The sequence below is a fragment of the Mirounga leonina genome, unplaced genomic scaffold, assembly GCF_011800145.1.
Source record: "Mirounga leonina isolate KUSES-001 unplaced genomic scaffold, KU_Mleo_1.0 Mir_154, whole genome shotgun sequence".
Lineage (NCBI taxonomy): Eukaryota > Metazoa > Chordata > Mammalia > Carnivora > Phocidae > Mirounga > Mirounga leonina.
Genome location: NW_023270389.1, coordinates 54,928,434 through 54,951,417, shown reverse-complemented (window position 1 = coordinate 54,951,417; position 22,984 = coordinate 54,928,434). Strand labels below are relative to the sequence as shown.

General features: G+C 38.4%; 1 protein-coding gene and 1 pseudogene across 1 annotated transcript in view; both read left to right on the top strand.

The window, feature by feature from the left end:
- Positions 1-22,680, top strand: part of MROH9 (maestro heat like repeat family member 9) — a 187,449-nt gene extending 164,769 nt beyond the window's left edge. The window contains exons 15-22 of the mRNA XM_035011031.1: positions 773-914; positions 3,135-3,307; positions 8,068-8,220; positions 8,322-8,438; positions 9,027-9,129; positions 18,223-18,285; positions 19,849-20,117; positions 22,621-22,680. Of these exons, the coding sequence (XP_034866922.1) occupies positions 773-914; positions 3,135-3,307; positions 8,068-8,220; positions 8,322-8,438; positions 9,027-9,129; positions 18,223-18,285; positions 19,849-20,117; positions 22,621-22,680 (1,080 nt within the window). The remainder of the gene's footprint in view (positions 1-772; positions 915-3,134; positions 3,308-8,067; positions 8,221-8,321; positions 8,439-9,026; positions 9,130-18,222; positions 18,286-19,848; positions 20,118-22,620) is intronic.
- Positions 3,799-5,904, top strand: LOC118013754 (annotated as a pseudogene).
- Positions 22,681-22,984: the final 304 nt, after the last annotated feature.

Below are 22,984 nucleotides of genomic sequence, written 5' to 3'. Positions count from 1 at the left end.
GGAGGTAATTTAAATTGAGTCACTAAGTTTCCAGCAACGGAGAGAAAAAAAATTTAATGCATATATTTAACTCCTAACAACATGGGAGTTGGGATGCTGACCCCCATACCATCCAAAATCCACATATAACTTTTGACTCTCCAAAAACCTAACTACTAATAACATAAACAACACATATTCTGTATGTTGTATGTATTATATACCATATTCTTACAATAAAGTAAGCTAGAGAAGAGAAAATGTTATTTTAAAAAATCATGAAGAGGAATACATTTACAATATTGTGCTATAAAAAATCTGTATAGGGGCGCCTGGGTGGCTCAGTTAGTTAAGCGACTGCCTTCGGCTCAGGTCATGATCCTGGAGTCCCAGGATCGAGTCCCGCATCAGGCTCCCTGCTCGGCAGGGAGTCTGCTTCTCCCTGTGACCCTCCCCCCTCTCATGTGCTCTCTCTCTCTCTCTCTCAAATAAATAAATAAAATCTTAAAAAAAAAATCCGTATATAAGTGGACCCACACAGTTCGAGGGTCAACTGTAGATATATACAGAAATACATATACATGTGTTTCCTATTACGACTGCTACTTCTCCTTCCAGAGAACACAAAAACTATGAACACAGAAATATGTGTGGGGATATGTGTAAGTATCTGGAGTTTTAGTGAGACTTGTGCTTCAGTTTTACTGAAAATGTCTCGATTTTTATGACTGGCGCAGAAATCGTGCATTAGCCTTTAATTTTGTTTATGAACTTATCAACTGTTTTCTTTCAGCTTCTAAATAACTTCTTCAAGGACCCATTCCCAGAAGAGTTTTTGGTTCTCTTCAGAAACTGGGTCAATGACTCCAATCCTGCAGTTAGCAAGCTGAGCCTTCAGAAAATCGCCAGCATGGCGCCAGTTATCAATGAGGCACGTGAGTGTGTGATTTGTGGATGCCGTCACCATCATAGTCAATCATAGTTCAAGATCCTTACTGATAAAACACTGATATTTCTCGGTTTCTGTATAGCTAAAACAATTTCAAAGCCTGGGTTGAATGGAAGCAGTGTGGTAAGTAAACTCAGACGCTTAAGCACCCTGTTTATATTCTTCCTAGAAAATCATTAATTGCCCTTAGAATGGATCAGCATTGCCCTACACAAACTCCTAGAGGCTAAACCACACACACACACATAAGTTAATTTCCCCTCCAACATACACACCTGCCGACACATTAATTCTTATCCCAGAGCACTCGCTCAAGTTTTGTCTTCCACTCAGCACATTCCTCCTTTACCCATACATAGTCACATTGGTCTCTGTTCTCAGCTCAGGTCAGACTGTGCGGGAATATTCTGACCTGCCAGTCACATCCTTCTCAGAGCCACACCCACTATGAGCACTTGCTTATGCAAGACTTTATATTAATAGTTCTCTATATATGATGCTTGAACCAGCAGTATCAGCATCTCCCAGAAACTTGTTATAAATTGTTGGGCCCTATCCCAGGTCTGTGGAATCAGAAATCATGGAGGTGGGGCCCACCAACCTGTGTTTTTGAAAATCCTCCAGGTGATTTTAATAGTTTAAACTTGAGAACTGTCTTACACTCTTTCCTACTGAGTCATGTGAATACTTCTTGCCTTCCAGGAAGACCGAATCTAAGCGTGTTTTGTAATTCTCTTATAAATCCTTTTTTTTTTTAAGTTTTTATTTAAATTCCAGTTAGTTAGCATACAGCTATCTGTCTTCAGCTCAGGTCATGATCTCAGGGTTTTGTAATATTAGTTTCAGGTGTACGATTGGGTGCTCCAACACTTCCATACAACACCCAGTGCTCATCACAAGTGCCCTCCTTAATCTCCATCACCTATTTCACCCATCCCAAAGTACCTTGCATAATGGAATTATGCTGATTCCATAAATCATTGTTGACTTAATAAGTTTAATAATAAGTCCTTATTTATCTATTAAGCATTGTCTCTAAAGGCTCAAAGACTGTCCGTGGGCACCCATTTTGCATTTAGAATGAAATGAGCCATGATCTGTTTGCTTTAAATAAATCACAGAAGTCAGTGTACATTCTTTTAGTAATCAGAGTTATTGCCTTGTCTAGAGCTCTTCCCACTGTTATTAACAACTGAAAGGAAGATTCTATGTCAAGGTTATTTGGGAGAGTAAGAGAGAAACCGTGGAGTGAGCTGGGTTGAGGTCACATACTATTTATCGGTAAAGACAACTTCTCAGAGACACAAGGCCTCTGATTATTATTTTGGCAAGTAGTATTTGTTTATTTCTTTTGCTTCGTCTCTTTCTAGCTTTTGTTTCTCTTCTTTGGTGTCTCCTTTTTGCCTTTTTCCTTGCTTTCTATTCTGTTATCTCTGATCCACAATTGACTCTCATGATCTGGCTCAGCAGCTCAGCAGCTCCCATGTCCACATGAGTCACCAGCGCCTGGTTTAGAGGTCATCCTGCTCATGGTGTGCTGGTGAATGCTTAACAACCAGCTCTCTGGAAATAATACCAATTGCTCTGGTGTACTCTCACCAAGGCTAATTTCAAGCAATCAAAGGGACATCATTAAACATAGAATTGGGGAGAAATGCCTGGTAGTGCCTCATTATTTAATATTTCCACCATACAGATATAATACATGTAAATAACCTCAAAGGCATATAAGAGTAAAGTGGAGCAAAAGAAATAGGAAGTGCTAAGTTTTGAGTATTTATTACCTTTGTTTTATCTCTTCCTAGTTTTCTAAAACTTACTTTTTTAATAATGACTTTTTAATTTTAACTCCAGTGTAGTAAACATGCAGTGTTATATTAGTTTCAGGTGTACTATGTAGCGATTCAACAACTCTATACATTACTCAGTGTTTATCGTGATAAATGGACTCTTAATTCCCTTTACCTGTTTCACCCATCCCTCACCTCCCTCCCCTCTGGCAACCATCGGTTTGTTCTCTATAGTTAAGAGTCTGTTTTAACAATCGGCTTACAAAGTTTTTGACAATTTGACAATTGAATCTTGTGAGGCATTCCCAGCACATGACTGTACGCTGCCCAAACTCAGACGTGTGTGTGCCAAATGCTACCTCAAGTCTCCTTCTAGTTCCAAAATCCAACCATTTTCCTCTTTTATATATAGATAGAAAATGTCTGCAGCTTATTAATATCCATCTTGGATGCCTTCCTTTCAAAAGACAAGACTGTTATAATTCGGGCCTTGATCACCCTTCGAAGACTTTTAGTCAAGCTGGACAAGGTGACCTACTCCTCTTTGTGTACTAGAATTGCCTCCAGCTACTGTCCTCTGATGGATCATGTGAGTTACACAGTTAGATATGTGAAATCATTAAGTTTTATAATTAAGCGGAAGCCCCAGCTGAGGCAATGATATTACATTTCAGAATAAATCAACAGAAGATAGTCATGTTGTGCTGAGCTACCATTTCTTCTCCAGAGATAACAATATTAGTCAAAGAAGTACTGTCTGTATATATATATATATATATATAGTTATATACATATATAACTACATTTTATATATATTTGTGTGTGTGGAGACATATATATATATAACTACATTATGAGAACCTGGAAAAGTTTGTCCATAAGAAAGGAGAATCAAAGAACAGCCTCTGTCTTTGGAGGAAAGAGAATTTGTATGTAGCTTAGGGCTATATATTGGCTAGCCCTAGATCAGGACTGCCTGGGTTCAAATCATTATTCTGGCTCCACCTAAGCAGGTGATTCAGTTTCTTACTGCTTAAGTTCCCCCCACCCCAATAAAATAGAGATAGTAGAAGGTGTATTATGGGCATTAGAGATGACATGTTAATGTTCCCAATGTGTTTGTTATTATCATATAAAACTCAAAAGGTCTGAGTGGCTCAGTTGGTTAAGCATCTGTCTTCAGCTCAGGTCATGATCTCAGGGTTTTGTTATCGAGTCCAGAATTAGGCTCCTTGCTCAGAGGGGGCCTACTTCTCCTTCTGCCTGCCCCTCTGCCTGCTTGTGCTCTCTCTCTCTGATAAATAAATAAAATCTTAAAAAAAATAAAAGATCTTTAATTGAAAAGTTGTGCACTTTGAAAATTCTTGTTTTGTATGGTAAATGTATTCCAGAAAAATTGGATGATAGTAACATATTTTAATAAGCAAGACACTTTGGTATGCCATACAGAATATTTATATTTAAAGACTTCTATAATGAGTTGTTTGTGAATCAGAAAATTATCTCATAAAAAATTATTTTCCAAAAATTTGTAAGTTCTTAATTATTCAGATTTCATTGAAGAAGGGAATAATATTATTAAATTATAGAAAGAAGTAATTTAATGGCAAGAATTATTTTCAAAAAGACATAAGGATAATAATAGTAATAATAATAGTGGCTGGATTTATTGAGCATTTACTAAGTACCAGTCACTATTCTAAGGGATCTACATGCACTATCTTATATAATTCTCTAAACAACTATTACTATTATCCAGTTTACATCCAAGGAAAATGAAGCAAAGAAAAGTGAATATTTGGCCAAGTTCACACACCTAACAAGTAGTTGGAATGTCCATGTAAAAAAAATATATATTTTTTCAAAATGAAATCACTTGGGAAAAAAAAAAAAATGAAACTAAACTAAATAATCAAACCACACCAAGTGAAAAGAAGCAAAATCAGAGAGAAGAGAAAATTACCAAATATCAGTTTACCCTAAGTCATTCCTTGGAGATAGAGTGTTTGAAAAATATTAGGATATCAAAGAAACTATGATACTGTGTTTCTCCATATTTAAAGAAAAACAGTGACAGGCCTGTGGCCCCCAGTCTCCCCGGCCGCCTCCCCCAGGCATGACACAAGGCCTCAGCTCCCTAGGGCAACAGCACCGCACAGCACCTGGACTCCAAGCCCCGCGCCAAAGCTGATGGTGGTGAGAACATCAGCTCCTTGTTCCAGGAGGAAGGGATGACGGAGTCGGTGCCCACGTGTCAAGACCACAGTTATTTAGCGACCAACATAAACAAAAATGGCAGCTTTGCTAATTTGAGAATTTACCCACATGGATTGGTGTTGTTGGACCTTCAGAGTTACCGCCAGTCTTTTGAACAAAATAGAAGCAAGAACGAAAGACCTGAGTCAGGACCGTATTTGGCGGGTGAAGCGATGACCACCCATAGTTCGAGGAAGGGCCATAGACGGATACTGACCCACCACTAATGGTCGCCTGGTTGAGTAAGACATAGATGTAGTGGTGTATGATGGAGATCCACTTTATCAGAACATTACAATTCTACAATCGAAGCAGTTTGGAAATACTCTCATCCTTAGTGGGGCTGTTACTCTGGCGGAGAGTGATTTGGGTATCCCCAGGCCATCATGCACAGTGGGAAAGACTAAAGAGGCAAAGACGCACTGATTCTGGGGGGTGGAGATGGGGCATTTTATGTGAAATAGTCAAACTGAAACCAAAGATGGTCACCATGGCAAGAGATTGGCCAAATGGATGGATATAAGAAACACACGTGAAAAACATGTGGCTACGTCTTACACAATCTGAAAGGAGACTGCTCTCAGGTCCTACTAGAAGACTGTATTCCAGTGCCGAAGAGGTTAACCAAAGAAGGGAGAGAGTTTGACTATATGATTAATGATTTGACAGCTGTTCCGATCGCCACATCTCCAGAAGATTCCACATGGGAGTTTCTCAGACTGATTCTTGACCTCTCAGTGAAGGTACTGAAACAGGATGGGAAGTATTTTACACAGGGTAACTGTGTCAATTTGAGGGAAGCCCTATCACTCTATGAAAAACAGCACTGGCACCTATATTGTCTTGTGGAATTCTTGAAGGAGTTCCTCTGTGTTCCTTCAAGCTTGGACTTGTGAGTATTTTACAGTTTGGAAGAAAGCTAAACCTTGAAGACCAGTATCCCCTAATCGTGTGTACTGCAAATAGCCTTCCTGACCTTCATATGCGGTACAGGAGATTGGAATGAGTCAGGCAATTGATTGTGAATTCTTTCAGGTTTTCTCTTTTTTTAATTATTATTTTTAATTTTTTAAAAAGCAAATGGAAAATGTATATGTTGATGAGCTAGGGTGGGTTGTTGGTGGTGGCTTTTTGTTTTTTGTTTTTTTTGTTTTTTGAAAGTCAGCTGAAGAATGCTTAGACAGCACAGGGAAGCCTGCTAAATGCATTGAACCCCTAGAATGTGATTTTTGTTACTTTTTTGTTTGTGTTGGGGGGGTGCTTTTTGTTTTTGCTTTGGTAGACTTCAAATTTGGTTGTTTGGAGGAATGAACATCATTGTTTTGTTCTTGATGCTGTTTCCCAAAAGATTTACTTAGATATTAAAATTTGGTGCTTATAAGAAAGAGTTAAGGAAAAAATGAGTAGCAAAGTTTTGATTAAAAATACAAATGAGAAAAAAATTAAAAAGAAAAGAAAAAATAATTTGCTCAAGCTTACCCAATCTTTGGGGGACAAAACCGGGATTTCAGCGGGTGTGGGGCATTTCAAAACTCTTTCCACTAGTCCAGATAGGCTTTCAATGGTTAGTGTATATCTTCCTGTAGACCAAGGATACAAACAGGTAACCCATAGATGAATACAACTTGCAGGTGTGTTAAGTTTGACTCTCAAACAGTGTAAGTCCAATATTTTTAAACTGGGAGATTTCTCACAGAAATCTGAATTGTAAATGAAGTTTAAGAAGATTTGAGAATACTAGAGCCCACAAAACTACCTGGCAACAGTCTGCAGGAGCTGGATGCCCTCTCTGAGAGAGGCCCAGAGCTTTCCTTTGTCTCAGCCTCCCTGGTCTCCCTGCTTTCCCTGAATGCCACCTGCTTTGCTCATTTACATCAGCTTTCCAGCCCCTAGGATGTGATTTGATGACCACTTCTTTATGTTTTCACTTTGATCCACATTTATTACCTCTGGGAAGGAACATAAGAAGGTATATTAGCCGTTTGTATTTTGCTGGGAATATATCTGATGTGTTCCTGAGAACAGAAAGAAAAAAAATTAATGAAATCATGAACATGTCCTAAAAACTGGAAAGTGATATTATATTTTTAAAAATTAACCTCTTCTCTAACTTGCAGTTTTTCTCTTCTACCTCTTTATAATCCCATAATCTTCCTATCTGGCATAAGCAAGCCCTTAGAAACCTGGTTCTATGCCAGTATGCAAAGAGCTCCCATTGGTATTCACTGGCAATCTGCAAAGGTCTACAGCATTTGAATACACCATGTTACTTTACTTTAAGTACCTTTATAGAAATTACTTCAAGGTTATACAGATTATTCCAGTTTATCTTTTTAGGCCATTATTAAATACTGTCTTCCTAAATTTAAGAAACACTTTTTTTTTTTTAAGATTTATTTATTTGACAGAGAGAGAGACAGTGAGAGAAGGAACACAAGCAGGGGGAGAGGGACAGGGAGAAGCAGGCTTCCTGCGGAGCAGGGAGCCCAATGTGGGGCTCGATCCAAGGACCCTGGGATCATGACCCAAGCCGAAGGTAGACACCCAAAGACTGAGCCACCCAGGCGCCCCAAGAAACACTTTTCACAGGGAATTTTTCTAATGCATTTTGAATTTTGGTAAGCAAATCTTTATTTTACAATCAAAAAAAGAGCTGACTACTTAGACCCAGGTGAATCTTTTCTAAAAATAAATGATAGGGATGCCTGGGTGGCTCAGTTGGTTAAGTGTCTGCATTCCACTCAGGTCATGAGCTGGGGTCCTGGGATTGAGTCCCACGTTGGGCTCCTTGCTTAGCAGGGAGCCTGCTTTGCCCTTTACCCCTCCTCCACTTGCGCTCTCTCTCTTTCTGACAAATAAATAAATAACCTTAAAAAAATTTTTAAAACAAAATAAATAAAAATAATTGATAATAATAATTATGTATGTATGAACACATATCTACATGGTATATATACACATATAGTATATATACATGTAAATATATTTGAACATATATATATATTAAAGTGTGAGATATATATCTCCCACTGCTTAAAGAAAAGAACCCAGTTATATCCTCAAATGAGGCCTTTTTCTGTGTGCATATTCTAGAGTAATGGAGGCATTCGGAGTATGGCCATTCAACACTTTGGTGAATTACTCAGGGACATGAGTCAGTACACATGGATGCTGAATGATGTGGTTCTTGGAGGCTTGGTGCCTCTGATCCTGTTTTTGGAGGACACAGAAATAAGAGTAGTTCAAGTAAGTCCTACAATCTTTTTTTTCTTAATTTTGCAGAGAATCTCAGTGTTTTATGTAACATCAGATGAACAGATCCTCAGTGACCTTTTTCTACTTCACAGGCATGTAAGTATACATTAGCAATTTGTGTCTCAGAATTAAATTGGCCAACATCGTATTTGCTCAAAGACGAATTTTACAGTTTTGAGGTGGTGGTGCTCAACATCTGTAACAATCTTGTAAGTAACCCCTCAGTATTTACTACCATAAGAGTTATAGAAATAACTTTAAAGGAGATCACAAGTGATGAAAGGTGTGGCAGGGACAAGAGTGGATCCTGGAGAAAGAATGTGAAGAAAAGATAACACATGAGTAATTACAGCTAGGGCTTAAGACCAGAAAAAAAATTCAATTTTCCATTACCTCTTCCCTGACATTAATTCTCTCTGATTTTCTTTCTCCAACTCACCCACTTTGACCTATGGATGGTTATAAAGGTAGGAAGAGCATTTCAGATCACCAAAAGCAAAACTGCAATTATTTTGCCACCATCTAATAAGCTGGTGCTCTGAAAACCAGTATGAACTGCAGTGATAAACAAGTGGGGTTGGAAGAATGCTTTCCAAAGGTTGGAAACACAAAGTTGGGAATCACATAATAGACTGAATACATCAACAAACAAAAGAGTAAAGAGATTACTATCCCCTAGTTTTAAATTGGCCCTGATTTGGTATAAGCAACCAAGCTCTTTTTTCTGGAAGCCTCTCCAGAGGGAGCAAATGTGCTTTTTCCAATGATTGACTATTTTTTCTTCATTTTATTCTCAGCTTACTTCTCATGAGAACTACATTACAGATTTGATCTCTGATACCTTAGGATTCCTGAGAAGCTCCCGAGTATATCTGAGGAGAGCATCAGTTATTTTAATAGGTAAAGAAAATTCAACTCTCATTATCTAATTTTCCTTAAAAGGTACAAAATGGGGTAGCAGCTGGAAGTGTTTCTTTAAAAAATATAAATTTTCTTAGTTTATGATGGACAGCACCTGCTATGGTGATATCTATGAATAGAAGTTAATGCATGTGATGATAATAGAGTTCTGTTTTATAATGCAGTGAGTATTGCTGTGTGATTAAATTATCATACAAAGTGTATCCAACAAGATGAATTTCAAATTTAGGATGGACATCTCTAACTACAAACTACAACAAATGAGGAAATGCTACCAAACACAGCAAAGTTTTTTTTAAAAAAATATTGTGGGGGGAGGGGAGATGCAGGAAGATTCCAATAGAAGACACCTAAGGTTTTTGTTTTTTTTTTTAAGATTTTATTTACTTATTTGAGAGAGAGAATGAGAGAGAGAGAGAGAGCATGAGAGGGGGAGGGTCAGAGGGAGAAGCAGACTCCCTGCCGAGCAGGGAGTCCGATGCGGGACTCGATCCCGGGACTCCAGGATCATGACCTGAGCCGAAGGCAGTCGCTTAACCAACTGAGCCACCCAGGCACCCGACACCTAAGGTTTTTGATCTTGGACAAACCTGACCAAAAAAAATTTTTTCCCATTAAATTCTCACCATAAAGATCAGAATTAATAAACCTTTATTTGGAATGACAGGAAGTGAGCTCCCAATTTGACTGTGGGATCTTTCCTCAGCCCTATCTGGCATCATGGAGTAGCAGGGCCACCAAGGACTGAGGAAACACAGTCATGTTGTACTTGTAGAGAGGAGTCTTGTCATTTAGTTAGGGTAGAAGGCAAGCTGAACTATGATCATCACTAGAGCTCCTGATCTCTATTGATCTTAGAGGAGTAAAGGAACACATACAGAAAACTCTGTGTCATAAGAGCTTTATTTCAAACCAGACAGAATTCCTGCTATCTTGAATTCTACCCTGGAACTTTCCACAAACACTCCTCTGTATATAATATTGCAAGATCCAAAAGTAAGTAATTTAAAAAAGCATTATCTTTCTACAGAGGTATTCCCAGGGGGAAAATAGAGGAAAAAAGAAAAACAAAGTTTAGAAAATGTTTCTACAGACCAGGTAAAAATCAGGATATATGTTTCTGTGAGTCCAAAACTTTCTTATATAAAGATAAGGTATAGATACAAACACACAGGAAATATAGGATGGGATAATGGGAGCTCAGGAAAAATAAGCCTTGAAAGCATGGGGGGAAGCGTAAGAAAAAGTGCATAAACATTTTTTAAAAGTACACTACAACCAGCAGAAGAGAAAATATATATTGTTGATAATCCAGTAAAAGACAAGGGGTACAAGGCTGAGAAATGCTAGCAAAAGGAATGAAAACCAGCAAGAAACAGTTCGAAAAACTAAGGGACAATAAGAGATATGGAAGATAAATGAAAGACATCACCCATCCTGAGGGAATTACAAATCAAAACCACAATGAGATACCACCTCACACCTGTCAGAGTGGCTAAAATTAACAACTCAAGGAAACAATAGGGTGTGGAGAAAGAGGAACTCTTTTGTGCAGTTGGTGGGAATGCAAACTGGTGCAACTACTCTGAAAAACAATATGGAGATTCCTCAAAAAGTTAAAAACAGAACTACCCTATGGCCCAGCAATTGCACTACTAGGTATTTATCCAAAGGATACAAAAATGCTGATTCAAAGGGGGACATGCACCCCAATGTTTATAGCATCCCTATCAATAATAGCCAAATTATGGAAAGAGCCCAAATGTCCACCGATTGATGGATAAAGAAGATGTGGTATACAATGAAATATTAGCGATCAAAAAGAATGAAATCTTGCCATTTACAACATTGTGGATAGAACTGGAGTGTATTATGCTACGCAAAATAAGTCAGTCAGAGAAAGACAAATATCATATGATTATGATTTTTGTATTAAAATAAAATTCCACTCATGTGGAATTTAAGAAACAAAACAGATGAACATAGGGGAAGAGAAGGAAAGATAAAATAAATAAAAACAGAGAGGGAGGCAAATCATAAGAGACTCTTAAATATAGGAAATAAGCTGAGGGTTGCTGGAGGGGAGGTGGGTGAGGGGATGGGCTAAATGGGTGACAGGCATTAAGGAGGGCACTTGTATTGAGCACAGGGTGTTATATGTAAGTGATGAATCAATAAATTCTACTCCTGAAAGCAATACTACACTATATGTTAACTAAATTGAATTTAAATTAAAAAGAAAGAAATGGAACTATACATAAATGATATCCCTGGAGAAGAAAAATTATGAGAGCAGAAAAAGGGTTTCAAAGATATAATTTAAGAAATAAAAAAAGACTTGATTAAATAAATTGAGGTGGTAAATAATTTTTCAAGAAACATTTTATACAGAATACAACATTAAGACATTTCCTAATAAAGTTATGGAACTTCACAGTTAAAGAATTCTTGAGCATTTAGGGGGGTAAAAGTCATCTACAAATTACAAAATAAGTAAATCTGTCATTAGATTTCTCCCTTCAGTATTCAACCCTAAAATACAGAAGAATAGTGCCTACAAAATCCTAAGTAGAAAATAAAGGGGAGGGAGGAATAAAGAAGGAAGGAAGGGAGAGGGGAGGGGAAAGCAAGAGGGGGGAAAGGAAAGAAGGCAAAAAAGAAAGCGTCCCAGGGGGAGGGAGATGAGCATGAGAGGAAGGAAAGGAAGAAATATGGACAGACTGAAGGAAGGGAGATCCAGAAAAAACTCTACAATACATGCAATATTTCTATTTTAAACACTTGCAAATATTACTGAAAGACACAAAGAAGATTTGAATAAATAGAAAGGTATAAACCATATTTTGGAAAAAGAATCAAAATTTAAAATGTGCATGGAAGGGATGCCTGGGTGGCTCAGTCAGCTGACCTGCCTTCAGCTCAGGTCATGATCCCAGAGTCCTGGGATCAAATACCACATAGGGCTCCTTGCTCTGCGGGGAGTCTGCTTCTCCCTCTGCCTGCCGCTCCCCCTTCTCTCTAGCTCTCTCTCTCTCTCTGGCAAATAAATAAATAAAATCTTTTTTAAAAATGTGCATGGAATATATGCATGGAATGATATGCCAATTAAAATATCAGTAGGGGGTTGCCTGGGTGGCTCAGTCTGTTAAGTGTCTGCCTTAGGCTCAGGTAATGATCTCAGGGTCCTAGGATTGAGCCCCTAATCCGGCTTCCTGCTGAGCAGGGAGTCTGCTTTTCCCTCTCCCTCCACACCTCCCCCTGCTCGTGTGCACTCCCACACGCGCACGTGCATGTGCTCTCTTTCTCTCTCTCTCTCAAATAAATAAATAAAATCTGAAAAATAAATAAAATTAAAAATAAAAAATAAAATATCAGTAGGGCTTTCTTTTCTCAAAAGTGACATGATGATTATAAATTAATGTGGAATTTATCATACAAGAGTATCCAGGAAATTCTGACCAAAAAAAAGAGAGAGGGGGACAGAGACAAAGACAGAGAGGACTATCTCTATCAGATATTAATATAGCTACTGTACTTAAAATCACATGGAATAAATAGAGAAACAAATAGAACAAAATACCATCTAGAAATAACCATCAAAACATGGCAATATTTTAAAGTGAATCATTGACTTTAACAGTGATGAAAATATAGAATATTTCTTAAATAGCTTGGGGACACCTGGTGAGCCATCTGGAATTTAAAAAATTATTTTATTCCTATCTTACTTCTTACTTTAAATAAATTCCAGATAGTCAAAGGCTCAAATGCTGAAGATGAAACCATAATAATGATAAGCAAAATTAGTTAGAATAGTATGGAAGAATTTGCTTTATAATCAGGGGGTGGGTAAGATCTTTCTAAGGTAAAAGTCAAAATCTAGGAACCATAAAGAAAAGATTGATAATCTAGGAAAAAAGTAAATATTTCTGCAGGGCAAAACCACTATAAACAGAGTGAAAAACCAAATTGAGATGAAATACTTATGACACCACAAATGAAGGGTTAGTTCTTCCTGTCCAAAGATTCTATACAAATCCATAAGAAAAGACAACCCATTAGAAAAATGGACACTGAACATGAAAAAAATTATTTGGCTCATAAACATGAAATTTTCATAACTTCATCTAAAAAGTGATGCAAATTGAAATGATGAAATGTTTCCATCCATCACACTGACAAAGATCAAAAAGTTTTATACTCGACCGTCACCGTGAGGTTGCAGGAAGTAGGTAATCTCTTCACATTACTGGTGAGAGTGTAAATAGCTACCATCTCTAAGAAGACCAGTTTGATAGTATCCATCAAAATGTGAGATGTGGGGCGCCTGGGTGGCTCAGATGGTTGAGTGTCTGCCTTCGGCTCAGGTCATGATCCCAGGGTCCTGGGATCGAGTCCCGCATCGGGCTCCCTGCTAGGCGGGGAGCCTGCTTCTCCCTCTGCCTCTGCCTCTCTCTCTCTCTCTCTGACTCTCATGAATAAATAAATAAAACATTTTTTTAAAAATGTGAGATGTGTACTCTTTTGACTCAACCTCCTCTCAGGAGGACTAATTCTCTGACACACTTGCATGTGAAAAATGATGTGTGTACCTAGATATTCATTGCATTGTTGGCTTTATTATGCCACCCGTCCTTAGCATGTGGCATCTCTCCCCATCTGTGTTTTCTGATTACCTTCAGCATTTCAACAGTGTTACACCAAGGAAGAAACAAAAAATGTAAAGGGCAAAAATTACCTTTTTGTTTCTGCGTCGGCCTGATCTTACAAAGCTTTCTTCAAAGTTTCAACCAGTAGTTTATCTTACACCCCCAGTGACTGTAAGGGTCATTGTGTTTTTCAAATCATTAGTTGAAAGAAATGCTTGGAATTATGTTTTGTGTTGTTTTGTTTTGTTTTGTTTTGTTTTGTTTTGTTTTGAATGGGAAAGAAGAGGACAATGATATTGATTGGCAGCTAGCAGTATGTCATAGCAGCCGACATGTAAAATTTGAGAGTTTTCACATGAGTCTCTCTGGATGTCCAATTATTTTGAGCATGGGGGAAGGAAAGATAAAGCGCCCCTGAACCACCATGGTAGCAAACTGAGTGGAGTTAACAGTCACCACACTCATGGCTGGAGCTTGTAATTCCTGTACACCACTCTCCCCACCGCCACCAACTGCCATCTTCCACACAGCTGCAGTTACACTCATGTGGGCCTTCTTGGCATTTTGGTTAATCCACCATGTTTGTCAAATCATCAAATTCTGCTCAACCTTTCTTTTGTGACTTTCACAACCACCCTGTCAGGAGAGCCATTCAATTTTCAGGTGTTGTTGCCTAACTTTGCCACCTGTTTTGTTCCTTTGGTGGTAATACTGCATTTATGAAATATGTCCCTGCCCTGTAAGAAAGACCCAAATATAGCTGTGGCTGATACAGGGTAGTAGTTTATTTCTCTCTCATGTAGCAGGCCAAGTGCCTACTACAGGCCAAGTGTTCTCTTGCTCTAGCGTCCTCGTCACAGTTTCCTACATCAAGCCCAAGATGTTTGCTCCAGCACCTGCAACCACTTCTACATGCCAGTCAACTACAAAGGAAAAAATATCAAGAGGTCACACCCAACTCCTTAAAGAGTAAATATGCTTCTGCTGAATGATCATTAGCCCAGAACACAGACATGTTGCCAAAGTGCAAAGAAGTCTTGAAAATTCCGACATCTGCTGGGTAGTCATATGTCCAGCTAAAATGCAGTGGCTTTAGTAAGGGAACTAAAGGAAAGAAGCAATTTGACATTGGGGGGAATTAGTACTTTCTAGCATAGGAAACTTTTATTCATCTATTTGTATTCTCCATCGAATTCTAAAAGGAATTGCATTGGATTACGAAATTAAGCAGATCTAAAAACTTGACATTTAAGGATATCTCACAACACACATTGTTGTTTCAAGCATTGTTCTTATAGGTTTAAGCCCATGTTCCCCCCCACCAAGAACAGTCACTTGAGCTTTATGATCTGTAGATGGGTTTTGAAAATGATCAATTGTGATTTTTGTGATCACTGTTTTGACTAAAGCAGAGACAATATGAAATATTGGTGGGGGTTAGATCAGCTTGCCTTCACATCTCACAATGAATGCCCATTAGCCATGTGACCTTTACCAAGTTACTCAACCTCTGTGGGCTTGGTTGTATAATTTGTAAAATGAGGATAATAAGAACAGTTTCAAAAAGGCTTTAAAACCCTATCTGAAATTTAAGAGCTTTTATAAAGCTTTTATTCAGTGATCCAGAACAGAAGAATAGAAACACCAAAAGAAGTAGACCTGATATCTGGGGATTATTTCCTTTTTCAGGTTTTGCCAATTCTAAATGCAAAAGTGGTAGTTAGGAAGCTGAAAAACAGTGCATAAATTTTAGGGTTCACTGAACTGAAGGAACAAAACTTGCAATAGACTGACCATGAGGAGGAACTCTAGTAAATACTCCCAGGCTTTTCCAGAACTAAAATAAGGTAGTAACAAGAAATAAAATGTATACATTTGGACAAAAGAAAATAAAACTTTTAAAATTTGTAGATAAAAAATTATATTTAAAAATATTTAGAACACTGGAAAGAATTAAGAAAAAAACTATTTGAATAATTTGTAAATTTAGCAAGTTTTCTACACACAGCATCAAAATACAAAGATCAATTGGATTTCTATATCCCAGCAATAAATAACCAGGAAACCACATTTTTTTAAAGATTTCATTTATTTATTTGTGAGCCTGAGAGAGAGAGAGCACAGAGGGAGAGTGGAAGGGGGAAGCAGACTCCCTGCTGAGCAGGGATCCCGATGTGGGCCTCGATCCCAGGACCCTGAGATCATGACCTGAGCCAAAGACAGACGCTTAACCAACTGAGTCACCAGGTGCTCCAGAAAACCAAAATTTTGAAAATGCCTAATACAACAGCACCAACAAAATCATCAAATGCCTCAAAACAAAACTAAGGAAAGATGTACAAGACTGATACACAGAAAACTAGAAAACATCAAGAAAATTTTTAGAAACTTTAGAGTGACATACCATGTTCGTGGATTAAAGGATTAGATATTATGGCAATGTCAACTCTCCCCAAATTCATCTGTAGATTCAATGCAATCCCAAACAAAATTTCACCAGGGGTGTGTGTGTGTGTGTGTGTGTGTGTGTGTGTGTGTGTGTGTGTGAAATGAGACAAGCTGATTCTTAATTTTACGTGAAAATTTAATGGTTAGAGAGTTAGCCAAGATAATTTAAAGAACCACAAAGCTGAAGAACTTCCACTACTGGAAAGATATCAGGACATGTCATACATTAAGGTAGTGTGGCAGTAGCAATGATAGAATGAAGTCAAGACATTGACCCCCACACATTTTATGATGTAAGTGACTCTGCACAGCAGTAAGGAAAGGACTTTTTTTTCTTTTAATGGTGCTGGGTTAATTACACAGGTATATAAAAAATATATTGACTCCTACTTTATACCGTATAATTATAGTTCAGTCTACAATCCCAAAGAGTAAAAGGTAAAACAATAAAGCCTCTAGAAGTAAGTATAGTAGAATATCAGTATTACTTTGAGACAGCAAAGATTTTCTATCAGGACTCCAAAACTCACTAACCATAAATAAAAAGATGGTGAATTGGACTGCATTAAAATTAGAGACTACTGTTTACAAAAACAAAAAAATACAAAAAGAAAAGTTTAGTCCCAAAGTAGGAGGAGATATTTGTAAGTCATGTGACATTAAAAAAGATTAGTATCCCAAATAAAACATGCCTACAAATATATAAGTAAAAGACAACTCAATATAAAAACAGGCAAGATACTTACAGATATTTTACAAAAGAAATATCCAAGTCGGGGCGCCTGGGTGGCTCAGTCATTAAGCGTCTGCCTTCGGTTCAAGTCATGGTCCCAGGGTCCTGGGATCGAGCCCCGCATCGGGCTCCCTGCTCTGCAGGAAGCCTGCTTCTCCCTCTCCCACTCCCCCTGCTTGTATTCCCTCTCTGGCTGTGTCTCTCTCTGTCAAATAAATAAATAAATAAATCTTTAAAAAAATATATCCAAGTGGCCAATAAATACTATATAAAACTCTTATTAATCATCACCAAAAAAGCAAAGAAAATCACAGTGTGATACTACCACCAAATCCATGAGAATAACTGAAAGGAAAAAGACTAACAATGTCAAGTGGCAGAGAGTATGTAAAGCAATAGAAATGTTCATAGTTGCCGGTGGGAGTGAAAACTGGTACAACCACACTTTGGAAATTGTTTGGCGGTAATGATTAAGGGTAAAGATAAGCATATCCATTAGCCAATAAGTCCTCTGCTAGCTACATACCAAACATTAGTGCATACAAATGCATACCAAAATTCATATAAGAATGTCCACAATAACATCATCATTCATAATAGCCATGAGTTGAAAACAACACACTGTCCATCATCAGCAGAATGGATTTAAAAAAAAAAAAAATGCTGCATTCATAAGATGGAATACCCTATAACAGGGTTCAGCAAACTCTTCCTGTAAAAGACCGAATAGTAAATATTTAAAGCTATGAATACTGTCTGGTCTCTGTCAAAACTACTCAGCTCTGCTGTTGTACGGTAAAAGCAGCCAGGATAGATATTACATAAATAAATGAGAAATGAATGAACTATTGCTGCAATAAGGAACCTGGATGAATCTTACAATAATGCTCAACAACAAGTTGAGCAAAAGAATATTTTAACGGGTGGAGGAGGAGATTGGAAAGGGCATGAGGGAGGCTTCCGGAATGCTAGTAATTGTTCTATTTAATGGTCTAAGTGGTAGCTAGAAGTGTTCAATTTGTATTCATTCACCAAGCTGTGCAATTATGATTTGTGCACATTTATAGACATAAATATATCTCAATAAAGAGTTTCATTAAATAATTATTTGAAAGCACTAAAGGATGTTTCAAAGATAATCTAAAGATCCTTTTCTTTGAAGAAAGCTATGAAGGCAGCCAGATCAGAGGATGCATTTGCATAATGTATTTTGGGGTAACTTTAATTTTACTTCGTTCACAGGATACTTGGCAAAATTAGGTGGCCATTTACTGCTCAGAGATGAAATTGAAGTCATGCTTGAGGGTAAGTGTTGAAGTTATAATGAAATCTGTATGTATATGTCTAAGTGAATTCACTATTTGTGATTCAGTTCACATATGTGTTCTATAATGGTGCCAGGGATGGGAGGAGAGTGGTAAGGGGGAATCAGTGGAAGGACTAGGTTACAGCACATCTTTTCTTCCTTTCCCTTCCCTGCTTCCCTTCCCTTCTGAGTGTGTGTGTGTGTGTGTGTGTGTGTGTGTGTATGCTTAAACCTATCTATCCTTCTCATTATTTGAGACCTATCATCCTAGAGCCCTTAGGAACTACAGAGTTGAAATTTATTCACTCATTCATCTATCCAACATATATTCTTCCAGCATCTACCATGTGATAGCACTAGTCCAACTGTGGAGCATATAGCAGCAAACAAAGCAAAGTCCCTTCCCTCAGAGAATTTACATTTTAGAGGATAGCAATGCACACTTGGACCAGAGGGAATTAAAGAAGGAGAATGTTTGCTCTCAAAATGTCTGAATCTTTGGCATCTCTCTCTTAGCCTCTATTTCCTCCCCAGGATGAGAATTACAAACAGGTGAGGTAGAAAATAGGGTGGCAGCCTTCCTTCCTTCCTTTTTTTGTGTGTGTCACGGACTTTATTTTTCAGAGCAGTTTTAGATTTACAGCAAAATGGAAAGGGAGGTACAGAGATTTCCCATATGCCTTCTGCCCCCACCCACACACCTCCCCCGTATCGACATCCCTCCCCCCGTGGCACGTTCTTACAACTGATGAACCTGCACTGACGCATCATTATCTTCCTTCCTTTTCCACTCAATCATTGACCCATTCACTGATGTACTCAATACATATTTATTGACAACCTGCAAACGTTAAGCATGATAATTCTGCCTCCATGTCCCGCAGAATCTTCTTCTTCTTTCTCTCCTCATTCACTTCCTGCTCCTTCTCCTCTCTCTTTTCCACATCTGTCCTTATTTTCCCCTCTTGATTTCTTTTTGTTAAGAAGAAAATAAATCCTACAAGCCCGGTGTCTGGATAGAATGATATTAGCATTTTGGTATATATATTATCTCAGATGTTTTTAAAGAGTATAAGCTATTAGATGTTTATTTTTTAAACTATCATAACTGTTGTATAACTCTTTCACTTCTTCATATATTCATGCCAAGAAACATGGGTTTACATCATCATGTTATTATGTGTGTGCTATTTCATTTTATGATATGCCTAATTTTTACACGCTTCTTGTTGATGAACACTGAGACTGATTCCAACTTTTTTTTCATTATTATGAGCACTATTGAACCTCTTCATGAATATATGTTTATGCTACTTAGCAGAATGCTCAGTACATAATAGGCACTCCATAAATATTTAGTGAGTATTCCTATTTTTATTTATTGAGGTCTGGTGGGGATAAGCAGATAAAACTTCCTGGATGCTTCTAGTCGAAATAATGAAAATTGGGGGGTTGGAGAAGAAAAGGAGAGACTCTGTGAAAGGTGGTGGTGCTGTTCAGGGTTAGAGCTTCTCAACCATGAGAGAGATGTCTTAAACTAAAAGGCCCTTCTGCTCTTACAGCTATTGACCGAGTGCTTCGGGATGAAGACCCTGTGATCAGGAAGTTGGCAGAAATAACCTACAAAATTTTTAAGGAAATAGCCCATAGATTGACCTCCTCAAATCTTAAACAAATCTTCCGAAGAGTATTTAACTCTATCTTCACAAAAAAATTGAAGCCTCTTTATAATTATAACTGGCCCAACAACCTGGCAGGCAGTCCTATGAGGATTAAGGAAACCAAGAATGACAAGGAAGTCCATACAGATGAGAATTATGAATCCAATTCGGTAAAGAATGAGATGTTGGTCTGTGGCTCAGAGCACATCTCAGAAGAGAGATGATTTTCCTTTTCCTCTTGATAACTTGAGCCTATACATACATGCTTTTCTGAAGGATGCTAGAAGCCTTTCCTGTCATTTAATTCTCTATTCAAATATAGAAATCCATTGCCTTTCTATGTTCGACAGTGATCAGAGGGCCACTAATAAAACTGAAAAATCATATAAGCAAAGTGTTTGATGAGAGCTCTTGGATTTTGATTTTATCAATAAGCGTCTATTGAACACTTTCTAAGTACCAGGCACTATGCTAAGCAGTGGGAACATTTGGATGATATAAACAAGGTTTCTGTTCTTAGGAAGGTCACAGTCTAGTGACACACAGTGTGGCTATTTCCATCCTGCTGGGACAAATGCTGCCTAGAGCAGTACTAACAAAGGAAGAAACGGGACTTGCATGGAAGGAGGAAGGGAAGTAGGGAAATGTATTCCAGGTGGAGACACTGAGGCAAGAAGAGTGCTGGGGGGAACCTGGAGACTTTGTTATGGACACAGGTGGGCAAGAAAAGAATGGGGAGAGCTGAGGCTGAGGGGAAGATGATGCTGTTCTAGTCACTTTAAACTTCTTGAAATGAAAATTGGATAACCCATCATAGTTAGTGGTGGCCCATTGCCCTCTGTATCCAGTCTAACATTATCCTCAGAAAGTCCTCAGTGATCTTGCTTGACCTGTGGCTTGGGCTCATCTTTTACTTCCCTCACTGTATCTTCCTCCCACCCTGTCCTACCACCCTAACATCAGCCCTTCCAGTCACAGGAAACTACTTGTAGTTAGTTGAAAGCCCAGATTACTCAGGTGTTGTGTCTTTGTAATGTGTCCCCTTGCAGTGCATGCATGTTTTCATTTCTCTGGTGTGGGGAAGCAGCCACTGCATCTGCCCTGAGTCCTCCTTCAGCTTCTCTGACTTCTGAGCCAGTGGGTTGAATTCTGTTGACAAAGGACACCAGCTTCTCCTGTGAAACATGCACATCATCAACACCATCAATGGTAGAGGCCATACCCAAGATTGTGTGTTCCTACCCTGTCGTCTCCCACTCCCACTTTACACGCCCCTTCCCTTCCCAACTGCATGCGCTGCAGACTTCAAGCTCCAGGTTCAATGTGAAGACAACAGCCTTGCAGAGACTACTTAACCTGCAATTGCTTGCAGTCAAATCCCTGATTCTGCCTCTCTACTTGAACCCTGACTGATATATCTGAGATGCATCTTCCAGACCCCTTTGATCAAGTAGGTTCATGTTGCTCCTATGTTTTGCCTTAGTGTTCCACGTAGCTTTCATTGCATTTACCAGCCTATAGTGAAATTACTAATTTTTTCTCTTTCTGCCCCACAAAATTGAAGTTTCTTGAAGGCAAATGTATTTTACACTCGGTTAATTATTCTGGAACTTCAGTGCCTGGCACCTAATGGATGCTCAATGAATACATGCCAAATGAAAGAGATGCTAACAGGACCTTTCTCCCTCACGCTTCAGTAGAAGTTTTCAGATGTTAATGAGTGTTATTTGATATTAAAAATAATGAAAGAATGGATAATTTTAATTTATTCTTTAATCCATATTGCTTCATAGTACTCAGATGTTCCAGACCTCACTTTTCAAAATCAGGGCAAATTTTTTTGCTCACCTCCTAAACTAGCAGGATGCCTACCATGCTAGGCTAACTAGTAACCTTTCCAAAGATATCCAATTCCTGATCCCCAGAATCTGTGAGTATGTTACCTTACATGGCAAAAGGAACTTTATATACATGATTAACTAAAGGATCTTGAGATGGGAGATTATCCTGGATTATGCAGGAGGCCAAATATAATTATAAGGTCTTTATAAGGGAAGGTAGAGATCAGAGAGAAAGAGATTTTTGGAGAGGCAACACGCTTGCTTTGAAGATGGAGGTAGGTAGTAGGAGCCAAGGAATGCAACTCTAGAAGCCAAAAAAAGCAAGGACATGGATTCCCTTCCAGAACCTCAAGAGGGAGCACAATCCAACCAACACCTGGATTTTGGCCCAGTGAAACTCATTTTAGACATCTGAACTCCAAAACTATAAGAAGTTGATGTTGTTTTAAGCCACTACTAAATTTGTGCTAAATGTGCTAGAGTAGAAATAGGAAACTAACATACCTGGATTTCTATAAAACAAAGCAAACCAAACCAAACTATAACCCTCCCCATTCCAAAAAACAAACAGATATTAGCAATGAGTATAACGGACCTTATACAAAATTTGAGGCTTGAGATTTCTGTAAAAGATCTGATATTCTGTGATGTTTATATATTAGACATTTTCTTCAAAGTCTGTGAGGCTACCCTCACCTTCATTCAGTCTGCATTGTAACCTCCTTCATCACCTCCTGGTTCTCTCTCCGCTCTCTCCCTCCCATCTTTTCTCTTCCCTCTAGAGTTCCCTGATTCCCCAGGAACTATGAGCTCTTTTCACTTTGTTTTGTAGAGTCAGCTCTCCACAGTTCCCAACGCCAACCTGGATTCCCTTATCTTCCATATGTTCTGAAGACATAAAAGTATCCCTTAAAAAGATCCTACTTTCTTGAGGACTAGTTGTGATTATAAATAGCACATTTCCATTGGCATATGTCTATGTTATTCCCATTATCTTTTGACTTTTCCATGGGAATAGTTAACATGACTTTTGATGCTGTGCAGAATGTACCTTTGCATCACTGGCCATATTCCTCTAACACTCACCCCTCATTCCCTGCCCTCTGTAGCCACTGGCCTTCTCAGCTCTTTGTGAGCCATGCATTAGGGCCTTGATTCATGCTCTTCCTATGCCTGAAACACGGTGCCTTCCCCAT